This window comes from Lynx canadensis, chromosome D4 (genome assembly GCF_007474595.2).
Source record: "Lynx canadensis isolate LIC74 chromosome D4, mLynCan4.pri.v2, whole genome shotgun sequence".
NCBI lineage: Eukaryota > Metazoa > Chordata > Mammalia > Carnivora > Felidae > Lynx > Lynx canadensis.
In genome coordinates this window covers 55,184,937-55,208,359 of record NC_044315.2, presented here as the reverse complement: position 1 = coordinate 55,208,359, position 23,423 = coordinate 55,184,937, and the positions used below count along the sequence as shown (strand labels likewise).

The following is a 23,423-nucleotide window of genomic DNA, read 5'->3' as shown; positions in this document are numbered from 1 at the left end:
CAGATTTGCCAGAAAGGCCCTGGGTTTGTCTGAGGGTAGCCTCTCCCTCTTTTCCTCTCCCTGAGGAGTTTGGCCTCAGGCTTGTGCCAGCCTCCTCACTACTCCAGACCAGCGTGCCTGGCCAGACCCAAGCTCCTGTCCTCCCCCGACTGACATTGTTGGCTTTGCTTGACTGACTGATATATCCATTTTTAGGTAAATGCCCAGTCATAAAACGTTTACAGCCATAAAGTTTTACAGAGAAATCATAAAAGGTTTTTCTGTGAGCTTTGGTCAGTGAGACAACTTCCCTGTCCACCTGCGGGAACGTTGTATCATTTTTGGCCTGTCTTCTTTCTTCCTATTGTCTCCTGTTAAGAGGAGCCAGTTGCCCTAGAAGGAAGGGATATGTGTAACTCTTTTTTTTTTTTTTTTAAGCTGATTTATTTATTTTGAGAGAGAGGGAAAGACAGCATGCAAGTGAGAGAGAATCCCAAGCAGGCTCTGCACTGTCAGTGCAGAGCCTGATGTGAGGCTGGAACTCACTAAACGTGAGATCATGACCTGAGCCGAAACGCAAGAGTTGGAGGTTTAACCGACTGAGTCACCCAGGCGCCCCTGGGATACATATAACTCTTATCGACCAACATAAGATGAAGCCTACACTGAAAAGCTCAGTTTTTCAGAGGGAACCCTGATCTCGGTGCATCAGTTATTCTTTGTGTGTGACTTCCTGAGCACATGATACATTTCTAAAGGTGTCTCTTTCTTCTGCTGCTGTAGAGATTCTAATCATGTGAGCCACTCACTTGAACTCTAATCCTTTTTAGAAATCCTCCCATCAGAGAAGCAAGATTTAGGAGGGCTCTTGGAGCTGATTCGAAGGACACACACAAACACTAGAGAAGAAGTCTCCATGTTGGATTTCTGGGAGACATATTGAAAGCTCTGCCTGTTCAAGATGGATAGGAAGACCTACTCCTATAATAATGATAGTAGCCAACATTTGTTGTCAGGCAATGTGCAAAGGCCTTTTCATGCATTGTCAAATTTAAGAAAATTCACCTGTTGTCATCCAAGTAACCAAATGAGGAAATGGAGCCTGAGAGGTATGATTTGCCCAAAGTCACATAGCTAGTAAGCGAAGAAGATGGCATTCCTGGGATAAAAATGCACGTGTCTGTCACAACTGTGTTTTTGGCTTGGCTGCTCAGTAGTGGTGCTTGATAAATATTTACCCGAGCAAATGAAGTAGCAAAAACACTGGATGCATGTGCTCAATGAGAAGGGACAGGAATGAGGCCTGGGTGTCTTCCCATCCCTTGGAGAGGAATGAACACCTCCTGTTACTGGTGGGAGGTTGGCAGGCTTGCCAGGACCTGTCTTTCTTATCAGGAAGGTTACCCAAAAGTGTTACACCATTTCACCCAAGGAAGCCTAGAGTTGACTTTTCTATAATCCTAGGGGAGGAAGGGGAAGACATACTTTCCTTATCTACCATTCAGCTGGTCTGATGTTCCTAAGGGCCCTAGTAAGGAATTATACCTGCAAGAAAGAACCCTGCCTTCTCCCTCTTCCAGGGTCACAGAGATGAGGCCAGGATGAGAGGAGTGACATACAGGTCAAGCTATTTTAGGAAACTGCCTGACTAATTTTAAGGGTGGAGCAGACACTGAAGTGCCTTATTGAGTTGAAGGAGCTTGTTATACATATGGAGAAAAGGGTAGGATAGATCTGCTCCCTTGGGTTTCTCCTCTAGGCTGCCATTGTTCTTGGGGCATGGTACCAGAGGTGTCCATTCATGGTTCCAAATGTGCAGTTCCTGGGAGAGGAAAAATGCATAGTATAGTCCCAGGTTAAACATCTGCTTAACTCAAATAGTCATGGCTAGCAGACCAGGCCCTGTCGTTTGGGCATGGCCAGCACGAGCTCCCTGCCCCTGTCATTAGAGAATGTACCAAGAGAAAGGAGCATTGGGCAGCTATCCTTGGGGGTCTGCTATACAGGTGTGAAAAGGCTTTGTTGGGACACCCTTTCAGTTGTTGGAAAAGTGTTCAATGGGGTTGAATTGTGTTTTAAAATATTTAGAGAAAGCTAATTCTTAGGGTCTTGATGGGGCTAGAGGAGCAAGAAGGAAAGTACCAGGTGCAGGCCTCTCCCCCCATTGCCAGAAGGCAGAAGGGTATGGCAAGAATGAAGTAAATCTGGGTTGGGATGAAGGTTGTTACAAGATTGTTGAGATGTTTAAATGCATGTCAGACACTTATCCGATGCCTTTCATGTTATATATCCCAATTAATTTTAGCAGTGTGTTGTAATAATAGTGATTATAACAGTTTTATAGTTTTCAAATCTGGTTTCTAAACTTTAAACTTCTTTTTGCCTCAGGACTTACAGAGAATTAGCTGAAGGCAGGATTTTGAATGACTCTTAACTGGTGGGGACAACCACAGAACACAGTATGTGCTGTTGGACCTGGCCTTCTCCTTTCCCCATGCATGATTAGAAAGCTTTGTCATGGGCTGAACAAAGGAGCTCCTGTGTAAAATACTTCCTTAATCCATTCACTCTTCTCTTGGCTACTCTATCTGACTTCCTGGTACTCGTGTTTCTTAAGTGGTTTCGTTTCTGAGTCACCCACCTGAGGTTGGGTAGCTGTGGCACCATCCATATGCTCTGTACTCACACAGGTAGCCTTATAAAGCACCAGTTTCCAAATCTTCTCTTGTGGGCCTGGAGAGTGGATGTTGGGTATCCCACCTTTGGATTGTGTAGCCACTGTAGGCTCTTGTGAGTATATTTTCCCCCAAAGTAGAGGGCTCTGATCTTGTTGATCCCAAGAGATATTGAGAAGGAGCACTAAATGCGGATTTCACAGTGTTGGGTCCAGCACCAGCTGTGTTGCTTATGTGCCTTAATTCCTTCCTGGCGTCTTTGGGAGGATTCTGGCCGGGATGAGAATACACGTATGGAAGGGCTTGTGGACTGCTAAATGTAAGAATGGTAGTGTCGATGCTATCACTGTCCTTACTACCCTGGGGCTGTGCGAGTTGGTAAGGACAGAACCCCATGGTGGTGACCCTGAGGGAGCCCTTTGGTTGAAGCTTCCTAGAAGAATTTTCATCTGCCATTGTTTGTTGAAACCCATCCTTTGGTCCATCCATCCATCCATCCATCCATCCATCCATCCAGCAGTTATTTATTGAGCTCTTATTGTATGCCAGGCAGTGTTCTGGGAACTGGGGAAATAAAAAGTTAAAAATTCCAGTTTTCATTGAGCTTCTATTCTAGTGGGAGAGACTGAAAATAAACAAGTAAATAAAATATGAAGTACCTTTGCACCAACAGACTTGGTGCTTCAGGACCCAGTGGTTGGCATCCTGAAGTATGTGTCCTCTTCTCTCTCATACACCCTGTTTCTATCATAGTGTGTATCACACTGCTTCCCACCCTACGTTGTGAGCACCATGAGGGCAGAGATTGACTTGGGCTCACCATATTTCTCTGGTACCTAGTTTAATAATAGACATCTTGAAGGGGCACACAATGTGGTGATCAAACCATAATCAACCATACAAAGAGGGGAGAAGGGTAAAAAGTCCAATAGGCACCAGTTTCCTGGGTGTCTTCATGGGAATTAGTCTATATATAGTATGTAAATATATGACACATAGGTCTAAGTACCTTTTCACCTAACAATACTATCTTGGAGATCATTTCCTTTTAGAGCTTCCTTATTTTTTTGAACAATTCTATTCCATTATATGGTTATTACATGATTTATTTAACTGGTTCCCTAGCAAAAGCTTATGTCATTGTTTGCAGTCTTTTGCTGTGATGAAAATCCCGTGGTGAGCAAGTTGTTCTTATTCACATATTTGCAAGTCCCACATGATAATTCCTAGAAGTGGGATTGCTGACTCAGGGCATGCCATTCCGTATTGATTTGTAAAGTGAAAGCAGAAAAATGAGTGGACTAATGATCCCATGTAGTCGACAAAGTCACCAGTCCCTGGGAGTGTTCTGCTCATTGGCCTTATGGCATCTGATATCACTTCTTTTTTTGTGCACCAGGCTGGAGAAACCATGTTCAATCGTGCCAAGCTCCTCAACATTGGCTTTCAAGAGGCCTTGAAGGATTATGACTACAACTGCTTTGTGTTTAGCGACGTGGACCTCATTCCAATGAATGATCATAATGCCTACAGGTGTTTTTCACAGCCACGGCACATTTCTGTAGCAATGGATAAGTTTGGATTTAGGTAAGAGATGTTCACCAGAATCTGCAGGAAACATGTTTCACTCTTACATGATGACTAGGAAATGCAATTCCTGTAGCCCAGGAGTGTCTCTTTAGGTTCTTGGAGGAGAATTTTTCCTCTGAGAACTGGGTGCTTTTTAAGCCCAAAGTCCGTAAAACTTGAGAAGAAAAGTGAAGTTCAGAAACACCCCTACCTCTACACATCCAGGCAAGAAGAGTTTTTATGTTTGGGATGGCTCTTGCCTTTAGGCTCCAAACGGCTCTTGCCTTTAGGCTCCAAACAGACGCTGTATTTCCTTGCTTTCTTCTGTCCTCTTCCCCACACTGTTTGGGAAGCAAATTGGACTCATTTTCCCCAAGTAGATTCTTGGGATTGGGTACCTTGGCAGATATACCTTGGTACTTTAAGAAGGAACATGATACTGTTTCCCTGCAAAGCACAGGCTTCTGTTTAAGCATGAGGACCCAAACTTTCCCACCAAAATGCCCCTAGTGAGAGGTCAGCCAATGCCTCTCTCTAAGAGCAATAGTATAATCTTAAGGTCATAGATGGAAAATAGCCTTATGTAGTCTTTTTTTTTTTAATCTTAAAAAAATAAATCTGCATTTTGCTCCATAATTATCCCTGTTTATATTAACATAGAATTGTTTAAAATCACCTATTAGTTGAGTATACTGACCTTTCCCTCCTTGCTCTACGTTAGCTTGAAGCTCCAGGAAGCTGTGCTGCAGACCCCACGTGCTAGGCATCCCTGGCCTGGGTGCGCCGCCGTGGTGTGGCAGGCCTGTGCCAGTCAGCAGTCCCTTGGTTTAGATATGAATGCTTTCTTTCAGACTCCTTTTATTCCCATTTCTTTCTGTCTTCCCTTGCTGGGGGCAGTGAGGGCTATGAAACTAAGGATGCTGTGAGGAGAATTTGACTCTAAACATCACCCTGTGCCCTCTCCCCTCTTCCCTGTTTATGTACCTTCTTCTCTTTAAGAGACACAGGCTCAAACCCTGTCCCCTCTTAATTTCTCCCCTTGAAGCGTGGTGGTAAGGACCTCATTCTTTGCCACAGCACCGTGCTTGTTTTACCCAGAACCAGTCAGGCTTGGGGGATGAGGTGGTTGGTCAGAGAAAACACAGACAGCAAACTGAATCTCCTCAGCTCGGCATGCGCTTCCCCGTGAGGTCACAAAGAGTCCCTTTTTTTGTAAAAATGCTGATCGTGACAAACCTTAGTGGCCTGGCCACCTGGTTCAAACCCTCACTTGTAATCAGGTGCAGACGGTTGTGTGACGTGTGTCCAAAGGTGGGTAACTGGGCCCCTAACTGATGACACCTAATTATAGAAAACCTTTGACTCATTAAAGCAGGCCCTTCTGGATCTTCATGGATACTTCTAGTCCAATGTCCTGAATGTATTTGAAAATAATCATTGCAGCTTTTTTTTCATATGCTCTGTATGGTTTGGCTGACTTCCCCCTTCAAGTCTGAGTTAGTTTTCCTTAAATTGTGTGATGGATTTTAGTCTCTTTGGATTCCAGTAAGAGCCCTAGTGTGGTTTGGTGCTGCATACAAGGTCATCCCAAAACCACAGCCTTTAAAGGATCCATAGGAAAGCCTTTGCCTGGCTTCCGGGTATGATCTGAGTGTTAACATTTCTCATTGGTGCTCCGTCTGCATCCTTCAGAAGCCCATGATTCATAACCATTGAAATAGTAAAATATAGGGGCACCTGGGTGGCTCAGTCAGTTAAGCTTCTGACTCTTGGTTTCGACTCAGGTTGTGATCTCACAGTTCCTGAGATCCAGCCCCGTGTTGGGCTCTGTGGGCTCAGCGCTGGCAGCCTGGAGCCTGCTTGGGATCCTAACTCTCCCTCTCTCTCAGTGTGTTTTCCCTGCTCATGCTAGCGCCCATGCACACACACTCTCTCTCAAAATAAAGAAATAAACATTAAAAATATAGTAAAATACAAAAAGGTGTGGAAAGATGAGAGCCCTGATGCCCCACTTCTTGAAAATGTATCAAAATAGATTCACCATTATACATTTTGCTAAGTCGGGATGTGGTAGAAATTTCCTAGAAAATTTTATTTTGGCAAATTTTCGGAAACGCTATTTTGACTGTTGGGGTCAGAGTTCAAGCCAGTATACCTGTGGAAGAATGAAAGTTAGACTGGTAGATGGGCTGAGGGTGGAAAGGGAGGGCATGACAGGGTGGGCACAGGGAGGCTTTACCACAATCTCGGTTTCCAGGACCTCCTGGATAAGCATTTCTCATGCAGGAGCAGGACACATGGGAAGCAGTTTCCTGAATGGGGCACAGGAAGTGCGCTTATGCTCTCTCGTCATTGACTAATTTTCCAGGTAACCATAGAAGCAACACAATATTCTTAGAGCAAATTCTACTTTTTGACTTCTGTGTCTTCTCTACTGATATATAAAAACAGAACAAAGAAAACCCTTATAAATCCCCAATTTATAAGTTCCAGAGAATAAAAATAACTTCAGGAGCATTTATTTGTGCTTTGAGCATGCTTTATTTTGAAAGTCAAAACTTACTAACCACTGGTTTTCTTTGTGTGTGTGTGTGTGTGCGTGTGTGTTTTTCCCCCAGCCTACCTTATGTTCAGTATTTTGGAGGTGTCTCTGCTCTAAGTAAACAGCAATTTCTCACCATCAATGGATTTCCGAATAATTATTGGGGCTGGGGAGGTGAAGATGATGACATCTTTAACAGGTAATTGTCCCAACTTAGATGTCTTTCTCGCCTGTCTCCCTTCACTTCCAGTTTTTCAATCAGTGCCTGATTATTCTGCAAGGATTGACCCTTGGGAGGGATATAGTCCCCACTCAGCCCAAATTCTTAGATGTGCCCTGCTGTAGGTGCTACAGGTACTGAAAAATGTCTTTAGGAAGTTTAGCTTTTGTGATTTTTGCATTAGCCTTGGAACATGCAAAATGAGAACCAAATAAAGGGTTGGGTTTACTTTGATTTATCCCACATGCCATTTTGTCCTAAAGAAGTAAACATGCCCTTTGCAAAAATTCAGCATCTCATTGTGGTCCCGTTTGATTATGAAACAAGTTTCTTTGGGCAGGATCCTAAGTTCCTTTACAAAATCTTTGTGCTATTTGTTTATTTTGGAATATTTTTAACAAACATAAAAGAGGACTGAGTAGTATAATGAACTTCTGTGGACCCACCCAGCCCCAACAACCACTACTTTCTACCAGCCCTGTCCGCCCCATCCACACCCCCAGGGCTCCTTTTTCATGTGCATTGTCATTGCAGATGGTAAAAAGAAAAAACAAAACAAAACACCAGTGACATTTGAAACCACATTCTGCCCAGTTCTCCCTGACAGTGGAAACTTCAACCCTGCCATCTCCAGATAAGAAGTAACTTCTCCCTCTGGGAGCTAGTCTGAGCTTGTCACTGAGCTTGATATCAGAATATACCCTAGCTCCTTCCCGAATTGGAGTACCTTAATTTGATCAATTAACAGAAGGTGTCTGTCAGAGCAGCACCTAAGTCAGTCAAGTTTAGCTTTGTGTGAGAACCTGTCATAGACCCAGGTCTTTACTATCAACCTGGAAGAAAACCTGAGGTTTAGAGGATGCGGATTGATTATCAAGCATCTTCAGACAGAGCACTGTGTCACACAGGCCCGATGGGGAGGACACTGAAGCCCCAGACAGGGGGTCCAGACAGAAACAAACTTGCTTCCACAGCACCACCTGGGCAAACCTCAGACCCACAGGATGGTGTTAGGGGCTGATGTGACACCACAGATGCAAGCAGTTAAGAGGGTTAGTGGGAAGGGAGCACTGAGAATGGACACCCAAGGGTGGAGGGACTAGAAGGATGGGTGGCTGGGGGAGCAGCTTTCTTGAAAGATAAAGGACCTAACTCACCATATGCCAGGCGCTGAGGGAGACAAGGCCAGAAACCTTTAAGTTATCCAGGACCAGCCAGTCCTGCTTTTTAACCAACTTGTGCTCCTGCTGTGTCAAGGCTTTGGTTGTGGTCCTCATTCCTTTCCCCCAGATCTACACAGAACCTTCCACCCTGTTCTGGCTGCCTCTAGTCTTGTTCTCTGCTCTCCATTCTTAACAGTGCTTATCAGAGAGTCCTCCCTTTGGCCAAAAACTTTGGGTAACTGTATATTCTACCCCTTTCAGACACTGGCACTGATCTGAAAAATGGGATGCGAAAAGCTCTGAGAAGGCCTCCATGATTTAGCCTTCACCCTTCTTTCCAGCCTCATTTCTGACCACTTTCTACCCCAGACTCTTTCCACCAGTCCCCAGAAGCTTCTGTTGTTCCCCGAGGGCCCTGTGTTTGCTCTGCCTCCCTGCCTTTGCCTGTGCTGTCCCGACTGCCCTAAATGCTCTGTGGGCACCCATTCGTCTTCATAGCTGGCTCTGCCTAGTCTTGCTCAGGTAGAGTGAGTGGCTTCTCCTTCTGTGCTCCCCACCACCACCTCCCCTCCTCACCTCCATCCTGGCACTGATGGCCCTATGTTCTAAGTCCACATTGTAAGTTCTGTGAGGGTAGACACCCCCAGTGCCTGGCACAGAACACTCCCCAACCAACACAAACTACAGAACCAGTGGTCAAAGGGCACAGGGAATTAGCGTGAGTTTTAACTGATGCCACAGTGAGCTGAGGTATGGGCTGAGTGAGAACAGTGAACAAGATGGCGGATGGGGCAACAGTCTGGGGCTGTCGGACCCAAGCCTTATGGCAGCTTTGCAGTGACGACTTGTCCCTTCACTCCTTGCAGGTTAGTTTTTAGAGGCATGTCTGTTTCTCGCCCAAATGCTGTGGTTGGCAAGTGCCGGATGATCCGCCACTCAAGAGATAAGAAAAATGAACCCAATCCTCAGAGGTGTGTTCTATGTTCATTTACATTCTTTCTTTCCCCTTTCAGGTGGGGTAGGCTATAGGAATGAGGCTCTGGTGAGGGCTCCAGGCCTCAAGGGGAAGGGAGGGATCTGTCCATGAGTTGGGTAGAGTAGACTAGGTGGTGGGGTGGGGGTGGGGGGGCAATGAAGGACAAATGTTTCATGTTTTTTTTTTTCTTAAGATTTTTGTTTTGACACCAACCCTTTGCCTGTTTTTCTCTTGTAGGTTTGACCGAATTGCACATACAAAGGAGACAATGCTCTCTGACGGTTTGAACACACTCAGTTACAAGGTGTTGGACATAGAGAGAAACCCGTTGTATACCAAAATCACAGTGGACATCGGGACACCGAGCTAGCATTTTGGTACACTAATAAGAGACCTGAAAATGGCCAGGGACCTCTGCTGTGTGTCTCTGCCAATCTGCTGGGCCGGTCCCTTTCATTCTTAACAACCAGAGTGATAGGCCCCCTCCAGTCATCATTCAGATGCCTTTCCAGATGACCAGGACGAGTGGGATATTTTGCCCCCAACTTGGCTCGGCATGTGACTTCTTAGCTCTACGAGGTGTTTGTAAATGTAGAAACTATCAGCCTTTGGGGGAATCTCGGCATGTTCACAGTGTCACCCCAAAGAATCAGTACACAGCCCCAAATTTGGTGACTGTGGGACTCATTTCCAGTGATAAACTCCTAATCTGTTGTGAAATAGGTAAGAATTTCGCTTTAAATTGTGGTATTCTTATTACTTCATGAAAAATCGGAGAGTGCTGCTGAAATCGGATTGGTGTGATGTTTTTTGTTTGCATATTCTAACAGAAAAACACAATCTCGACCTTTCTCATTTTACTCCTCCCCCACCTTTTAGCAGTATGCAGCTACCACAATCACTTGTGTGCGTATGTCTTTTCTTAGCAAAAGAATTTTAAAACTTGAGCCTTCGACCTTTTGCCCTGCTAACGTGTGAATTCCAAGGCAACGTTAGCCATCAGAGCAAAAGCCTTGAGTGTCCTCAAATTCAGTGGCCTTTCTCCAGATTGTCTGATTTCTGAATGTAAAGACTTTTTTTTTAAAAAAAAAGCAGTTTGTAGTATTTTAAAGAAAGAACAAATCGGGTTTTATTATGATCTAGCTTGATTTTGTGTTGACCCAGATTTGCATAGCTGTTTAGTGTTAAATCATGACAATTTATTTTTCTGAGCATGCTATATAAACTTGAATTTCCTATGTATTTTTATTGTGGTGTTTTAAACGTAGGGAGGGGATTGAGCATTTTTTAGTGGGAAAAATAGCATATGCTGTAGTGGCCCGATTTGGCCGGCAGGTCAGGTTTTGTAAAGAGCAAAATCACTTTTGGGCCCTTTGAGGGCAAGACCTCCCTGGTCAGAGTTATCCTGCTAGACCTCTGGGGGAGGCAAAAGCCTAGGTCTGCCAGGCAGAGCTCCCCACCTCCCTACCCTCCCCAGGTGGGAGGGAACCTCCTCCACCCCTCTTCCCACTGACCCTGGGACCTCCCTTTAGGGCCCTAGGCTGTGGAGTTCTAAATGATAGCAATCAGGTTGTTTACTGGCCCTTAGTCTGGGGAGGGGGAGGAAATCACTGCTCTGGCCCCTGTGGAGTCCAGGGGCCACCTCCTTCACTGTGCTAGCCACATTGCCTGGCCTACCTTGCTGGACCCATTCTCCTTCCTCCCCCCTTCTCCTTTCTCCTTTCTGTCTCCTTTCTCCTTCCTTCCTCTCCCTTTTTGTTCCTTTGCCTCTTGCCTGTTCCCTAAAACTTGCCTGTGGCACTCAGGGTCAAACAGACTATTCATTCTCCAGCATGAATGTGCCTTTTAATTAGAGATCTAGAAAGTTCAGCTGAACCCTCCCACACTCCCTCACAACCACTCTGGTGCCTAAAGCCTCCCAGTCCCCTTCAGGTTTTTAGCAGGTGCTCGCACTCCAGGGAGGCTGATCCACAGGGGTGTATTCCCCAGACCCACCTCTCCTGGGGGAGAGCGAGGACTGCCTGGGGTGGGATGCACAAGGCAGTTGCTACCACTGGCTGCCCTTGTCAGGTCCAGCCTGAGCTAAGGGCAAAAAGAGTCAGCTATCTAATCCCAGGGTTGACCCTTTAGCTGGTGGCAGCCCAGAGCCCCACCACTGGCCTCCTGGAAGCCAGCCCTCAGTGTGGAGGCTGAACTGGTGCCCAGCCCTGGTCTTACCTGTGCCTTTATCGCTTTGAGCATCTTGGATGCTACCATGGTTCTTTTCCAGAAGCCTTTGTATTGGTTAAAAATTATTTTCCACTGCAGAAGCAGCTGGGCTATGCGAAGAGTATTCGTTCGGTCAGTCCCCAGTTCCTTGACAGGGGTGTCAGTGGAACCAGGAATGACCGCCCTGAGAGGGAGTTTTGGGAAATAAAAGAATGAAGACCTCTCCTCTCCTTCTGTCCCCAGATCCTAGCTTTTCCAAAGTGCCTTAAAAGAAGGGAGACAAATATCCTGAGTGGTAACTTCTTTATTATATACTTTACTCTTACAAAAAAATTCTGACTTTTTTTTTTCCTCCTGTTTTCCTGTTACACTTTCCTTCATGTTCCACTGGAATAGTCAAGTGTGTGGTTCGTTCTCAGAACCAAGGGAGCTTCTGCTTCACCTGTTCCCCACTTGCTGACCTTCTGGTGCTTTCATGGGGCCCACTTGGGCCCAAGGTTAGGCCCGGATGCTTGCCTGGTTTATAAGATGCTGTGGGTCCTCTTTCCTCCCTGAGGAGGTTAGGGCTGAGGGTTCAGGGAGTATTTCCTTCACCTGGAAGGTGTCACCATGAAGTTGTTATGTGCTGTGTCTTTCTCTGTTTCTGTCCATCCCGATGCTGGTGACCCCGTGAAGTGGCCTTTGGGAAAGATTAGAAGGCAGAGGTGGCACGAGAGGGTAGAAGAAATGCTGGTGCTGGCTCTCAGTCTGGGCAGGGTCTCTGCTGACCTCAGGGCTGGGCGTGGGTGCCCCACTCAGCCAGTACGGCAGCTGTCCTGTCCCAGAGACCTGTTGTGCTGTGTATTTCGATCTCCCATGTATGCAAATGTATGCGTTTACCATTGTAAGTGGGAGGGGGGAATGTCTGACCTTGGTGTTCAAAACAGAACTGTATTTTTGTCTTTAAAATCCAGTAATATAACGTGAATAAATGACCTTATCTTTGTAACCTCAGGTGGTTTCTTTTCTGATTTAAGTAAGGGGTTTGGGCTCTCCGGGGCCGGAGGGAAATGATTGGGACTGCCTGCTGGGAGGATCAGAGGAGAGCAGAGGTCTGCCACAAGGGGGCAGGTCATGGCTGGGTGTGGCGGTGGTCCCTCACCTGACTATGTTCCACACACCTCACTGGAATCAGCCATTTCCCAGTCTGAGCCTCATTTTCTTACCTGAAAATGGAAATAATAGCACCTAGACTTTCTGAGGCTTAAAAGAGATGATGGGTCTAAAATAATGACTGGTACCTCACAGGTGCTTACTACATAGTAGTTAGTACCACTTCAAAATAGAATTTCCACTAGCAGTTCTCTGGCCACATTCTGCTGTATTCAGCAGTCACCATGAGAGTTCCGAGATCCTTCGCAGAGCCATTTACACAGGTGTTCGCAGAGTAACTTAAATGGTACCATACGAAGTAAGATTTCTTTTCAGTCCCAGGACATTTAAACAGATGTTCTACAGGGTCTTAGTTGTGACTCAAGGACTTGAGACAGTAAGTACCCTGTGTGCCTTCTCCTTCTCATCACCCCCAGGATCAGGTACCAGCAACGTATTAAGGTGCTGGTTGGATTGACTTGGCATCTGGAAGAAATGTGTCAGAGGAGACCGGTATGAAGGAGAGGGCACCCTTGCTGTCCAGGTTGGTGGAGCTGTGAACGTGGGACCAATTGGGAAACAGGAGCAGTAAGGGCAGCACTGTATAGCCCCCCAATGCTATCTGGCTATCCCCACCCATCCTTGTGACTGCTGAAAGGACCCCTGGGGGCCTCAGACCTGAACAGAGGTGGCCTTGGGCTCAGATCTGACCTTTGAACAGGAGACTCTGATCCTTTCAACAAAGTGCTGCCTTTGCAAGCTGTAAGGTCTGGGTGAAGTGGAGCACCTTCTGTCCCCAAAGATGCACATATCCGCACAAATACGTACAAACTAACATGCATAACATACCTGACATGTGCCTATGAGAGACCAGAGTGCCTGGGTTCAAATCCTACTGTTGCTTCTTCCTAGTGCTGTGATGTGACCACTCCAAATCTGGAGGCACCCAGGACCTCACCGGTGGTGTTTTCCCTCCCCTTGCCTGCCTCACCTGAGTAAAGGTGTTTGGAATGGCAGCACTGGGAAGGAAGGGGGCTTGAACCTCCATGGTGGGCTCTGAGGGGGCCAGGAAGGGATGATGGCAGGAGGAAGGGGGCCACAGACAGGCTCCTGGGGGTTGGCCATTTCCTTGAGATGTGCTCTGTCTCATCTCCCACTCCACATGGACCCAGACCAAGTCTGAGCCAGGCAGAGCTCAGGAGTCATGCAGTGTGGACTGGGTGGGCACCAGGCCCCCCTACACAGTACCTTTCTTCCATGGGAGACTGTGACCTGGATGCCAAATCACTGACTTACAAATAACTTTTGGAGGCAGGGCGATGATGCCCAGGTCACTGGGTCCTTGTGGAGGTATGCGAGTGGAACCTCCCGAAAGTAGGAGTATCTGCTGCTGGTGACCAGAGGGAAGCTGTGTGTAGGGAGAGGTCAAGGAAATGAGAAGATGCCCAAGTTCTAAGTGTTACCAAGTCTTCACCACACTTCCAGTCTCCCCTCCTCTTGTTTATTCCAGGAGGTGAGAGTTTGCACATTCCTAGGGGCCGATTTCTTAGAACTGGAACTTATTTACCCTGTCAGAAAGGAAATGAGGTTTGTCTGGCTGAGCCAGTCATGCCAGACAAGCCTCATTTCCTTCTCTGGCAGAGTCCCCGGGCAGGGAATGTGGCTATTGCCTTCATCTGGGCTCAGGGACCTGTACCCGGGCTGTGAGGCAGAGAAACCTTTGGGACATGGTTGTTATGGGTAGTTACAGGGTCAGTAGGCCAGAAACCACAGGGACATGGCACCACAAGGACGTCTGCCTTTGAGCAAGATGTGTGCCAGCTCACCAGGCAGGGGGCTTGGGAAGATGGCCAGGAAAAAGCCATGTAAACAGTGATCATTACTTCTGGCTCTTTCTGCCTTCCCATTCACTGTGTAACTCTGGGCAAGTGGACTTCCGTCTCTGAGCCCTTGGTTTGCTCTTCTGTTTTAGGACTTGCTCTCAGACTCCACCTCTGGTTTCCCCATAGTTCTGCCCTTCTCCCAGTAGGAAGTGCCTTGATTTGGGTTTCCTTTTGTCCCTGAGGTTAACCCTTCTTATCACCTTGAAGGAAGTCACTTTATCTCTGAGTCTTCATTTATAAAAATAGCAGGATCGGCCCTGCCTGCCCTGTGCAAATCACCCACACTGAGATACCACTTTATACCCATTAGGATGGCTGTTATCAAAAAACCAAAATTAGCATTGCTGAGCATGTGGAAAAATTCCAACGCCTGTGCACTGCTGGTGGGAATATAATATGGCATAGCACCTATGGAATATCTCATGGTGATTCCTCAAAAAATTAAACATAGAATTGCCATATGATCCAGTAATTGCTACTTCAGGATATATACCCAAAAGAAATGAAAGCAAGGACTTGAATAGATACTTGTACACGCATGTTCACAGCAGACTTATTCACAATAGTCAAAAGGTGGAGATGACCCAAGTGTCTATCAAGGGATGAATGGATAAACAAAATGTGGTGTGTACATACAATGGAATAGCATTCAGCCTTAAAAAGAAAGGAAGTTCTGACAAATACTACGGCATAGATGAACCTTGAAGACATTATGCTAAGTGAAATAAACCAGTTACAAAGGGACAGATATTACGTGATTCCACTATGTGAGGTACCTAAGTAGTCAAATTCATAGAGACAGAAAGTTGAGTGATGGTTGCCAGGGGCTGTAGGGGAGAGTGAGTAGAGGGAAGAATGGAAGTTAGGGTTCAATGAGTACTGAGTTGTAGTTGTAGAAAATGAAGTTCTGGAGATGGATGGTGGCGATAGTTTCACAATAGGAATGTACTAAATGCCACAGAACTGTGTACTTAAAAGTGGTTAAAATGATAAACTCCATGTTATATATATATATATATATATGCTATAGAGTGTGCCCCCCACCCCCCCAATTCACGTTGAAACTTTATTCCCAGTATGATGGTATTTGGAGCTGAGGCCTTTGGGAGGTGGTTAGCTCATGAAGACAGAGCCCACGTGCATGGGATTAGTGCCCTTGTAAATGAGACCTGGAGAGCTCCCTCATCCCTTCTGCTACATGAGGTTAGAGCAAGAAGGCGCAGTCTGTGAACCAGGAAGCAGCCCCTCACCAGACATCAAATCTGCCAGCACCTTAATTTTAGACTTCCCAGCCTCCAGGACTGTGAGAAATGAATTTCTGTTGTTGATAAGCCCTCCAGTCTATGCTATTTTTGTTACAGCAGCCTGAAAAGACCAAGACGGCATACTTTACCACAGTTTTTAAAAAAGGAGGCAGCTCCCTGTGGCCAAACTTGACCTCATCTTGCTCTGGAGGTGGCTGAGGATGGTGGTGTGGGGTCCAGCACCCACCTGGAGATTTCGCGTGTGAGAAGGGCTGGCCATGTGGGGAGTGCCACCTGAGAATCTGCTAATCGTGGGCACTCAGCTTGGTTGCTGAATCCAGCTTGGTGCTCTGCCCCAGATAACCGGCTTTACAGTTGCTACCTTTGCCCAAGACTAATATCCTTCCCTAAAGAAACTAGATGCAAAGCTGCCAGGGGGGGTTGGGGGAAGAAGGGGAAGCCTGGACTCAGGCAGGTTATCATGACCGGGGGACAAGGAGGCGCTTACTCCAGAGTGCCCCCTTGATTCCCATTTACTGTTGGCAGAAACTAGGGGTCAAGCTGGAGGCTTTTTAAAAGAAGAAATGACAAGCTGGGGCCAGATTACACCTGGGGATAACATAGTCACCTAGATAAATTCTGTCTAGATGAAGGGGAAGGCCCCTAAGTGCCAGGAGGGAGACCACAAGTGAGTTCTGAAGGGCAGGAGGGAGGGACACTTGGGAGAGATGGTCCTAGACTTGGTGTTGGTGAGGGTGGGGAAACCTCCATCCCCATGCTACTGCATTGTACATCCTTTCTGGGAGTGGACTGTAGACAAGTAAATCTTAAAAGTGGACCTACCCCTTGACCTTGCAATTCAGCTTCTAGGAGTTTATCCGAAGAAAGCAAAGCCATGCACTGAGATGCGAGTGTGTACCCTGCCACTGCTTGTAATACTGAACACTTAGAAGCCACCATCAATGGGGACTGTGCTAAATAAATGAAGTGCATCCCAGCAATTAAGTACAGTGTGACCATTGAGAATGATGAAGTAGATCTATATTTATCGATTGGGAAGAGGTATAAGAAAAAAAGGAAACTACCGAATGGTTTTTCCATACATGGCAGGGAAATGTATGAATAATTTAGTGCAGAAATTACTCTATAATTGTTTGTGGGGGCAGATGCATGAGCAATAAAATGAGGAGATGATCTTCCCTTTTCTGCACAGACTGTACAGCTAGGCCCCTCAGGAGTAACCATCTTTAGTGTTTCAGGGGTTGCCTGAGGGCTATTAACAGCGCTGTGCTGGCCCCATTGAAAGAATGAGCAGGATTGTCCCCTGGGGGGTTGCATTCCCTGCAAGTGCCCAGACTTGGAAGGAAGATGGGGACTCCCCCTACAGGGGAGTGGTGCAGGCCTGTGCCCAGTTCCCAATGTGGTAGGATGTGGCATACTGTGGGGATGCTCAATGGAGGCTGGACAGGAGCTCAACTTGGGCTGATGAGCCTCTAGCTAGTCTCTCAGATTTAGAAAAATCAAGTTAGGACATTTGTTGCCACTCTTTCCTGTGTACAATTGAACATTCACGCCTGTTATATTTGGATAATAAAAATGTCAAAGGACAGAAGAATGGGAGGGGGCACTGTGCCCTGGCTCCTAAAGAGCAAGATGGGCCCGAGGCCCCTGATCAGGACCCTGTGAAGAGTGTGAGCCTAGGAGGAAGTGAGGAAGACCCCCAATGCCCATGGATCTTTGGCCCCAGAATCCAGGAGCTCTGCTGCTGAGGGAGGCCCTGACATCTGGATTTTGACACAGGTTTGGGCATGGAGCTATTGTAGACTCACGTCCGGTCCAGATGTGAGTACTGGACAACTCCCTGCCTGGGGGGCATGTGCCAGAGGAGGGGGGATACCAGGCCATGGTACGGCTCTAACTTTGAATCTTTATCTGGTAGGGTGCCAGGAATTGTGTGCCCAGCCCTGCACCACCCTGCTCGGCTCCACGGGGCTCTGCCAGGCGGAGCTCTCCGCACCTTGGGTGAGTGAGCTACGGGAGGTTATCTAGCCAGGGACTTGGGCTTTTGGCGGGGACTTCAAAGTGCTCCCTTTGTGTGAAAGTGTCCTGTTGCTCTGTAAGTGATTTTGGCTTCTCTGATAACAGCAGCATAGGAGACAGGCCAGCTGCAAGATCCCAACTCTGTAGTTTTGCAACCTCACCAAAGGCAGTGAGGGAGGAAGTGTGGGGGCTGCAGATAGACGTGGTGAACTGCTGCATGTGGGCCCTTATCGGCGCACCTCGTGCTTTCCCACCTGCTCTGTCATGCTCATTCAGTAATCCCCATGGTGGGAAACTGAGGCTCAGGGAGGTCATGTGACTTGTACAAGGTCACACAGAGTTAGTGTGTGACCCACATCTCCTGAGTCCCCAGTCCAGGACTCTGGCCATTGAACCATGAATGCAGCCACTCATCCAGACTCAGCAACGCTCTCTCTGCAGTACAGGTGGGAACGGGAAGCAGCAGGCTGAGCGGTGCCCCACCCCAGCGGGAAGATGTGGCCCTTACTTGGAGCCTGGCATCAGCAGCATTTTGCCAAGGCAGGTGCAGTGTAGGTTGAGCACTGGACCCAAGAGCATGGTTTTTATTTTGTGTGTTTTCATTTTGTTTTGTTTTCCCCCTTAGTTTTAGAGGACTTGGGAGTCTGGTGTACTGCATGACAGCAGCTCCTGGACCAGGGACAGTAGTGCAGCCGCAGTCTGGGAGACACATGGGGTGGTTAACGCACCCACGAGGATGCACGAGGCCCGGGTCATGGGGTACAAGGAAGGAAGAAGGGAGACCCCTAAGGGCTGAGGAGCCGCATGGCTCTGAAGAAGTGGGGCTGCTTTCTGCCTCTGGAAGCATCACTCTGGGAAGTGACAACCTGGTTCCCAGACTGTACAGCTCTTTCATCCCACTGCTCAGTACCTGTCCCTGCCCTGGGCCAACACCCAGTGTCCAGGAGGGATCACCACAGTATCTTCCAAAGGCTGCGGAGACCAACGGCGGTGGAGAGTGGAGAGAGAGGCCCGGGCTTCTGCTCAGCCCTCCTTTTTCCTTCTTGGCACCTATCCTCCCTTCCTATCCACGCTCTCCCCAAAGGAGGGGAGCTGCCACACCATTCCCAATCCTCCCGGACGTTCTTAGCCAGTGGCGCTTTCCTAAATGAAGCCAGGGCCGTGTTTTGGTCTGATGACTCATGATTTTTAGACAGGCTGAACCAAAAGTGTTAAAAAGCGGGTCTTGGGGTCTAACTCTATCAGACACCAGCCCTCAGTGCTTCATGTTTCGTGGGATTTGCTCTGGATAGAAGCTGACCTAGCCACAGTGAAACTGTGATAAGGGAAAAAGACCTGCTGGTGAGGACAGATGACTGTCCACCATGACTGTTTTGTCAGGCACTGAAGCCCAGAGGCCAGCCTGGGCTCTGCCTGTCAGCTGGATGCTCTGTCTTGGACTCATGTGCTGGGGCTCAACTCTTGTCTCTCACTGACCCTGGGCTTGGTGACTGGTGGGCTTGGCGGATGAGCTTGGCCCTGCTGTTGTCCAGGGCCTGTGGGCACTCTCTCACCGTCTTGGGCCTGCTGGATCTTGCAGGTTCACTGCCCACACCCTCTAGTAGACTGTTCCAAGGCCTTTCTTCATGGGAAACAAGGCCTGCCAAGCCTTTCCCTGGCCCACCACCAACTCTTAAGTGAGGACATTGCTGGGGGGTGCTTTGCTTTGGGCCGAGGCAGGCAGTCGAGGGACCTAATGAAGCCCTGGACTAGCAGGCCCGTATTGACTTGATGGGTGACCAAGGCCAGAAACGGTGTGGAGGCCGTGAGGGCCCTTTAAGGCTGCCAGCCATGGTTCTAGGAAAACTCTCCAGGGGGTTTTATTGCCCCCGCTCCTTCTGCCCATTTGAGGTTGCTGCTGTGGGGCTTAACACAGTACTGAAGGCCAGAAACAAAGCCCCCCTTGTCCATCCAGGAAACCAGGGAGGGGGAGGGTGGAAGGAAAGACAGCTTCCGGCAGTCCTGAGGCATTCCCGGGGGCATAGATCGCAGTCCAGAGGGAACTAGGCCTTTGCTGCAAGCCTTCCTGGAAAGCCCTGTTGCTCTTCCTTCTTCGGTCTGCCTCACCACCTGGACTGAAGCTGCAAAAACACAAAGTTCAGCTCACAAAGTGAGACACAAACTTGTCCCAAGGGTCTCCGGTGGCCTACCTCCTGTTTTCTCCCCAACACTGCTGGAGAAAGACCCCAAGGGAACATTAGAGCCTCAGCCTCTCACTGTGCCCAAGGAGAGCTCCAGCCCTGAGACTTCGTGCGGAGATGTCAGCCTCCCGCTCAGGTTCCCCTGCTGGTAGCGCGCCAGAGGGCCACTCTTCTAAAGGGGACGTGGAGTCTAGCTGCAATTTACAGGAGAGAAGAGAGACCCAGCTCTTTAGGGGGCTTTAGGGCTTATGGGACAAGGCCACTCTACTTACCTGGAAGGCAGTCATCATCTCAGTGGATATAGCCTCTCCCACAGGTGCTCATAGCACTCCCCAGTTCACAAAGCCCTCCCATAACTTCTGGTCCTGTTGGCTCATGACAGCTTTGGGAGGTGACTGGGCCACTGGCAGAATTTAAAGGATATGGACTTACATTAAAGCCAGATATATTTGGGTTCAAAGACCTGACCTCAGGATGCCTGGCTGGCACAGTTGGAAGAGCATGCAACTCTTGGTCTCAGGGTCATGAGTTTGAGCCCCATGTTGGGTGTAGAGATTATTTAAACAAACAAACAAACAAACAAACTTAAGGAAAAGAAAAAAAGACCTGACTTCACCACATAGCCATTGTAGGCCACTGGGTAAATTGCTTTTTTCCCCATACAGATATCCCATAATCCCAGCACCATTTGTCCTTCCCCCACTGCTCTGCAGTGCCACCTTTGTCATGAAGCAGATGTCCTGACCTGTGAGGGTCTATTTCTGGACTCTATTCTGGTGTGTTGCTCTATTAATCTATCCTGTGGCAAACCATATGGTCTTAGTATACCTTTCAATTACTTTTATTCCCTTTCTTCATGAGTGTCTTGGCTATTCTTGGCTGTTGCATTTCCATATGAATTTTATAAATTTTTAAAGTTTATTTATTTTGAGAGAGACAGAGACAGCACGAGTGGAGGGAGGGGCAGAGAGAGAGAGAGAGGGGGAGAGAGAGAGAGAGAGAGAGAGAGAGAGAGAGAATCCCAAGCAGGCTCTGTGGGGCTTGAACTCACAAACCGTGAAATCATGACCTGAGCTGAAACCAAAAGTCGGGCTTTTGACTGACTGAGCCATCCAGGTCCCCTCCATATAAATCTTATAATCAGCTTGTCAAGTTCCACCAAAAATCACCACCACCATCACCCCACTTACTGAGGTTCTGATTGAAATTATGTTAAGTCTATGGATCACTATAAGGAGACTTGATACCTTTAAAACACTGAGCCTTCCCCTTTCACAAAGATGGCGCCAAAGGCAAAGAAGGAAGCCCCGGCCCCTCCCAAAGCCAAGCCAAAGAAAAGGACTTGAAGGCCAAGAAAGCAGAGCTGAAAGGTATCCACAGTCACAAAAAAAGATCCACACATCACCTATATTCCGACTGCCCAAGGCACTGTGTCTCTGAAGGCAGCCCAAATATCCTCAAAAGAGGGCCCCCAGGAGAAACAAACTTGACCACTATGCCATCATCAAGTTCCCCCTGACTATGGAGTCACCCGTAAAGAAAATAGAAGGCAACAACACACTTGTGTCATTGTGAATATCAAGGCCAGCAAGCACCAGATCAAAGAGGCTGTGAAGAAGCTCTATGACATTGACATGGCCAAGGTCAACACTCTGATGAGGCCCGATGGAGAGAAGAAGGCAAATATGTTTGACTGGCTCCTGACTATGATGCTTTGGATGTTGCCAACAAAATTGCGATCATCTAAACTGAGTCCAGCTGGCTAAATCTAAATATTAATTTTTTCACCATAAAAAAAAGATTAAATAAAACATTGAGCCTCCAATCTATAAACACAATGTAATCCTCTTTTGGCTTATGTCTTTTTAAATCTATATTTAGAGGTCTTTACACATTATTATTTTTTCCTAGCTATTTGATATATTTATACTGTTATAAATAATAGCCTTTTAAAATTTATTTTTCTGTTGTTGCTGGTATATGGAAATGCAATAGATTTTTGTGTATTGACCCTGTATTGTGTAATCTTGTTAATTAATTCTAATAATTTTTCTACATTCTTTTGGATTTTCTAAGTACACTTTCTTATCATCTGCAAATGAGGTGTCTTCCTTTCCAATCCTTATAGCTTTTATCTCTTGCCTCCATTACAATGTTGAGTAGAAGTAGTAGAGGTAGGGTTTTCCCCCTTATATTTGCTTTATGTTTTGATTGTTCTAAATCCAGATATGTAAAGGAAAACCTTTACTAATTCACCATTGAGAATGATATTTGCTGGGGACGCCTGACTGGCTCAGTCTGTAGAGCATATGACTCTTGATCTCAGGGTTGTGAGTTTAAGTCCCATGCTGGGCATAGAACTTACTTTAAAAAAAATGATATTTGATGTAGTTTTATGTAGCTATTTGTTACCATATTAAGAAAATTCCCTCTGTCCCTTTTTTGCTAAGAGGTTATTTCCCCTAATTATGAATTGATGTTGAATTTCATTAAGTTTTTTTTTTTTAATTTCTTTTAACGTTTATTTATCATTGGCACAGAGTGTGAGCAGGGGAGGGGACAGAGAGAGGGGGAGACACAGAATCTGAAGCAGGCTCCAGGTTCTGAGCTGTCAGCACAGAGCCTGACGTGGGGCTCAAACTCACAAACTGTGAGATCATGACCTGAGCCGAGGTCGGTCACCTAACCAACTGAGCCACCCAGGTGCCCCTTATTAATTTTTTTTAGCATCTATTAAAGTGATGATGTGATTTTTCTCCCTTATTTTTTTTTAAATGTTTATTTATTTATTTTGAGAGAGAGAGAGGTGCATGGGCCAGAGGGGGGAGGGGCAGAGGGAAGGAGAGAGAATCCCAAGCGGACTCTGTGTTGCCAGCACAGAGCCCAATGTGGGGCTCGATCTCATGAACCGTGAGATCATGACCTGAGCCCAAATCAAGAATTGGACACTCAACTAACTGAGCCACCCAGGCACCCCTCCCTTATTCTTTTAATGGAGGTGAATTGCTTGAATTGGTTTTCAAATCTTAAACCAACCTTACATTCCCTAGAACAGAACCAATTTAGTCATTATCTATTAACCTTTTTACATACTGCAAGATTTGGGTGATTAATCTGTTGTTTTGGATTTTTACATTTATATTCATAAATGAGATTGGCAGGTAAGTTTCCTTCTCATAAAATCCTCTTCAGGTTTTCATATCTCTGAAGGAGTTATTTTTCCTTTTCATTTCAATCTTATATAAGTCTGTTCAAGGAAAAACATTTTGGTTTTGGTTCTATTGTACTTTATTTCCATTTCATTCATTTATGATCTAATTTTTAAAATTTCCTTCTACTTTATTTGGGTATAATTTTCTTTTCTTCTCATGGTTTGAGATGAAAGCTTAGCTCCTGATATATATTTAAATACATTCATTTATAAATTTCCCTCTAAGCACATATTTAATTGTATTTTACAATTTTATGTGTCATGTTTCTTACTATATAGTTTCTACTTAAAAATTTTTTTCTAATTCCAATAGACTTTTTTTCTTTCATCCAGTGATGACATAGAATTATACTTTTTAGGGGTACCTGTGTGGCTCAGTTGGTTGAGTGCCCAACTCTTGAT

General features: G+C 46.6%; 1 protein-coding gene and 1 pseudogene across 4 annotated transcripts in view; both read left to right on the top strand.

Annotated features, from left to right (window-relative positions):
- B4GALT1 (beta-1,4-galactosyltransferase 1) overlaps positions 1-20,234 on the top strand; it is a 63,315-nt gene extending 43,081 nt beyond the window's left edge. The window contains exons 3-8 of one of the 4 annotated variants that reach the window (XR_003964166.1): positions 4,054-4,241; positions 6,842-6,964; positions 9,015-9,119; positions 9,362-9,847; positions 17,530-17,612; positions 18,256-20,234. Coding sequence is in view for 3 of the 4 variants with exons in the window: in XM_030293357.1 (XP_030149217.1) it covers positions 4,054-4,241; positions 6,842-6,964; positions 9,015-9,119; positions 9,362-9,494 (549 nt within the window). In the remaining variant the exon portion in view is untranslated. Of the gene's footprint in view, positions 1-4,053; positions 4,242-6,509; positions 6,592-6,841; positions 6,965-9,014; positions 9,120-9,361; positions 12,321-17,529; positions 17,613-18,255 lie in introns of those variants that run through there. The other 3 variants (XM_030293357.1, XM_030293358.1, XM_036064334.1) reach the window with 3 other exon arrangements.
- Positions 20,235-20,859: 625 nt separating this feature from the next.
- LOC115499452 lies at positions 20,860-21,733 on the top strand (annotated as a pseudogene).
- The last annotated feature ends 1,690 nt before the right edge of the window (positions 21,734-23,423 follow it).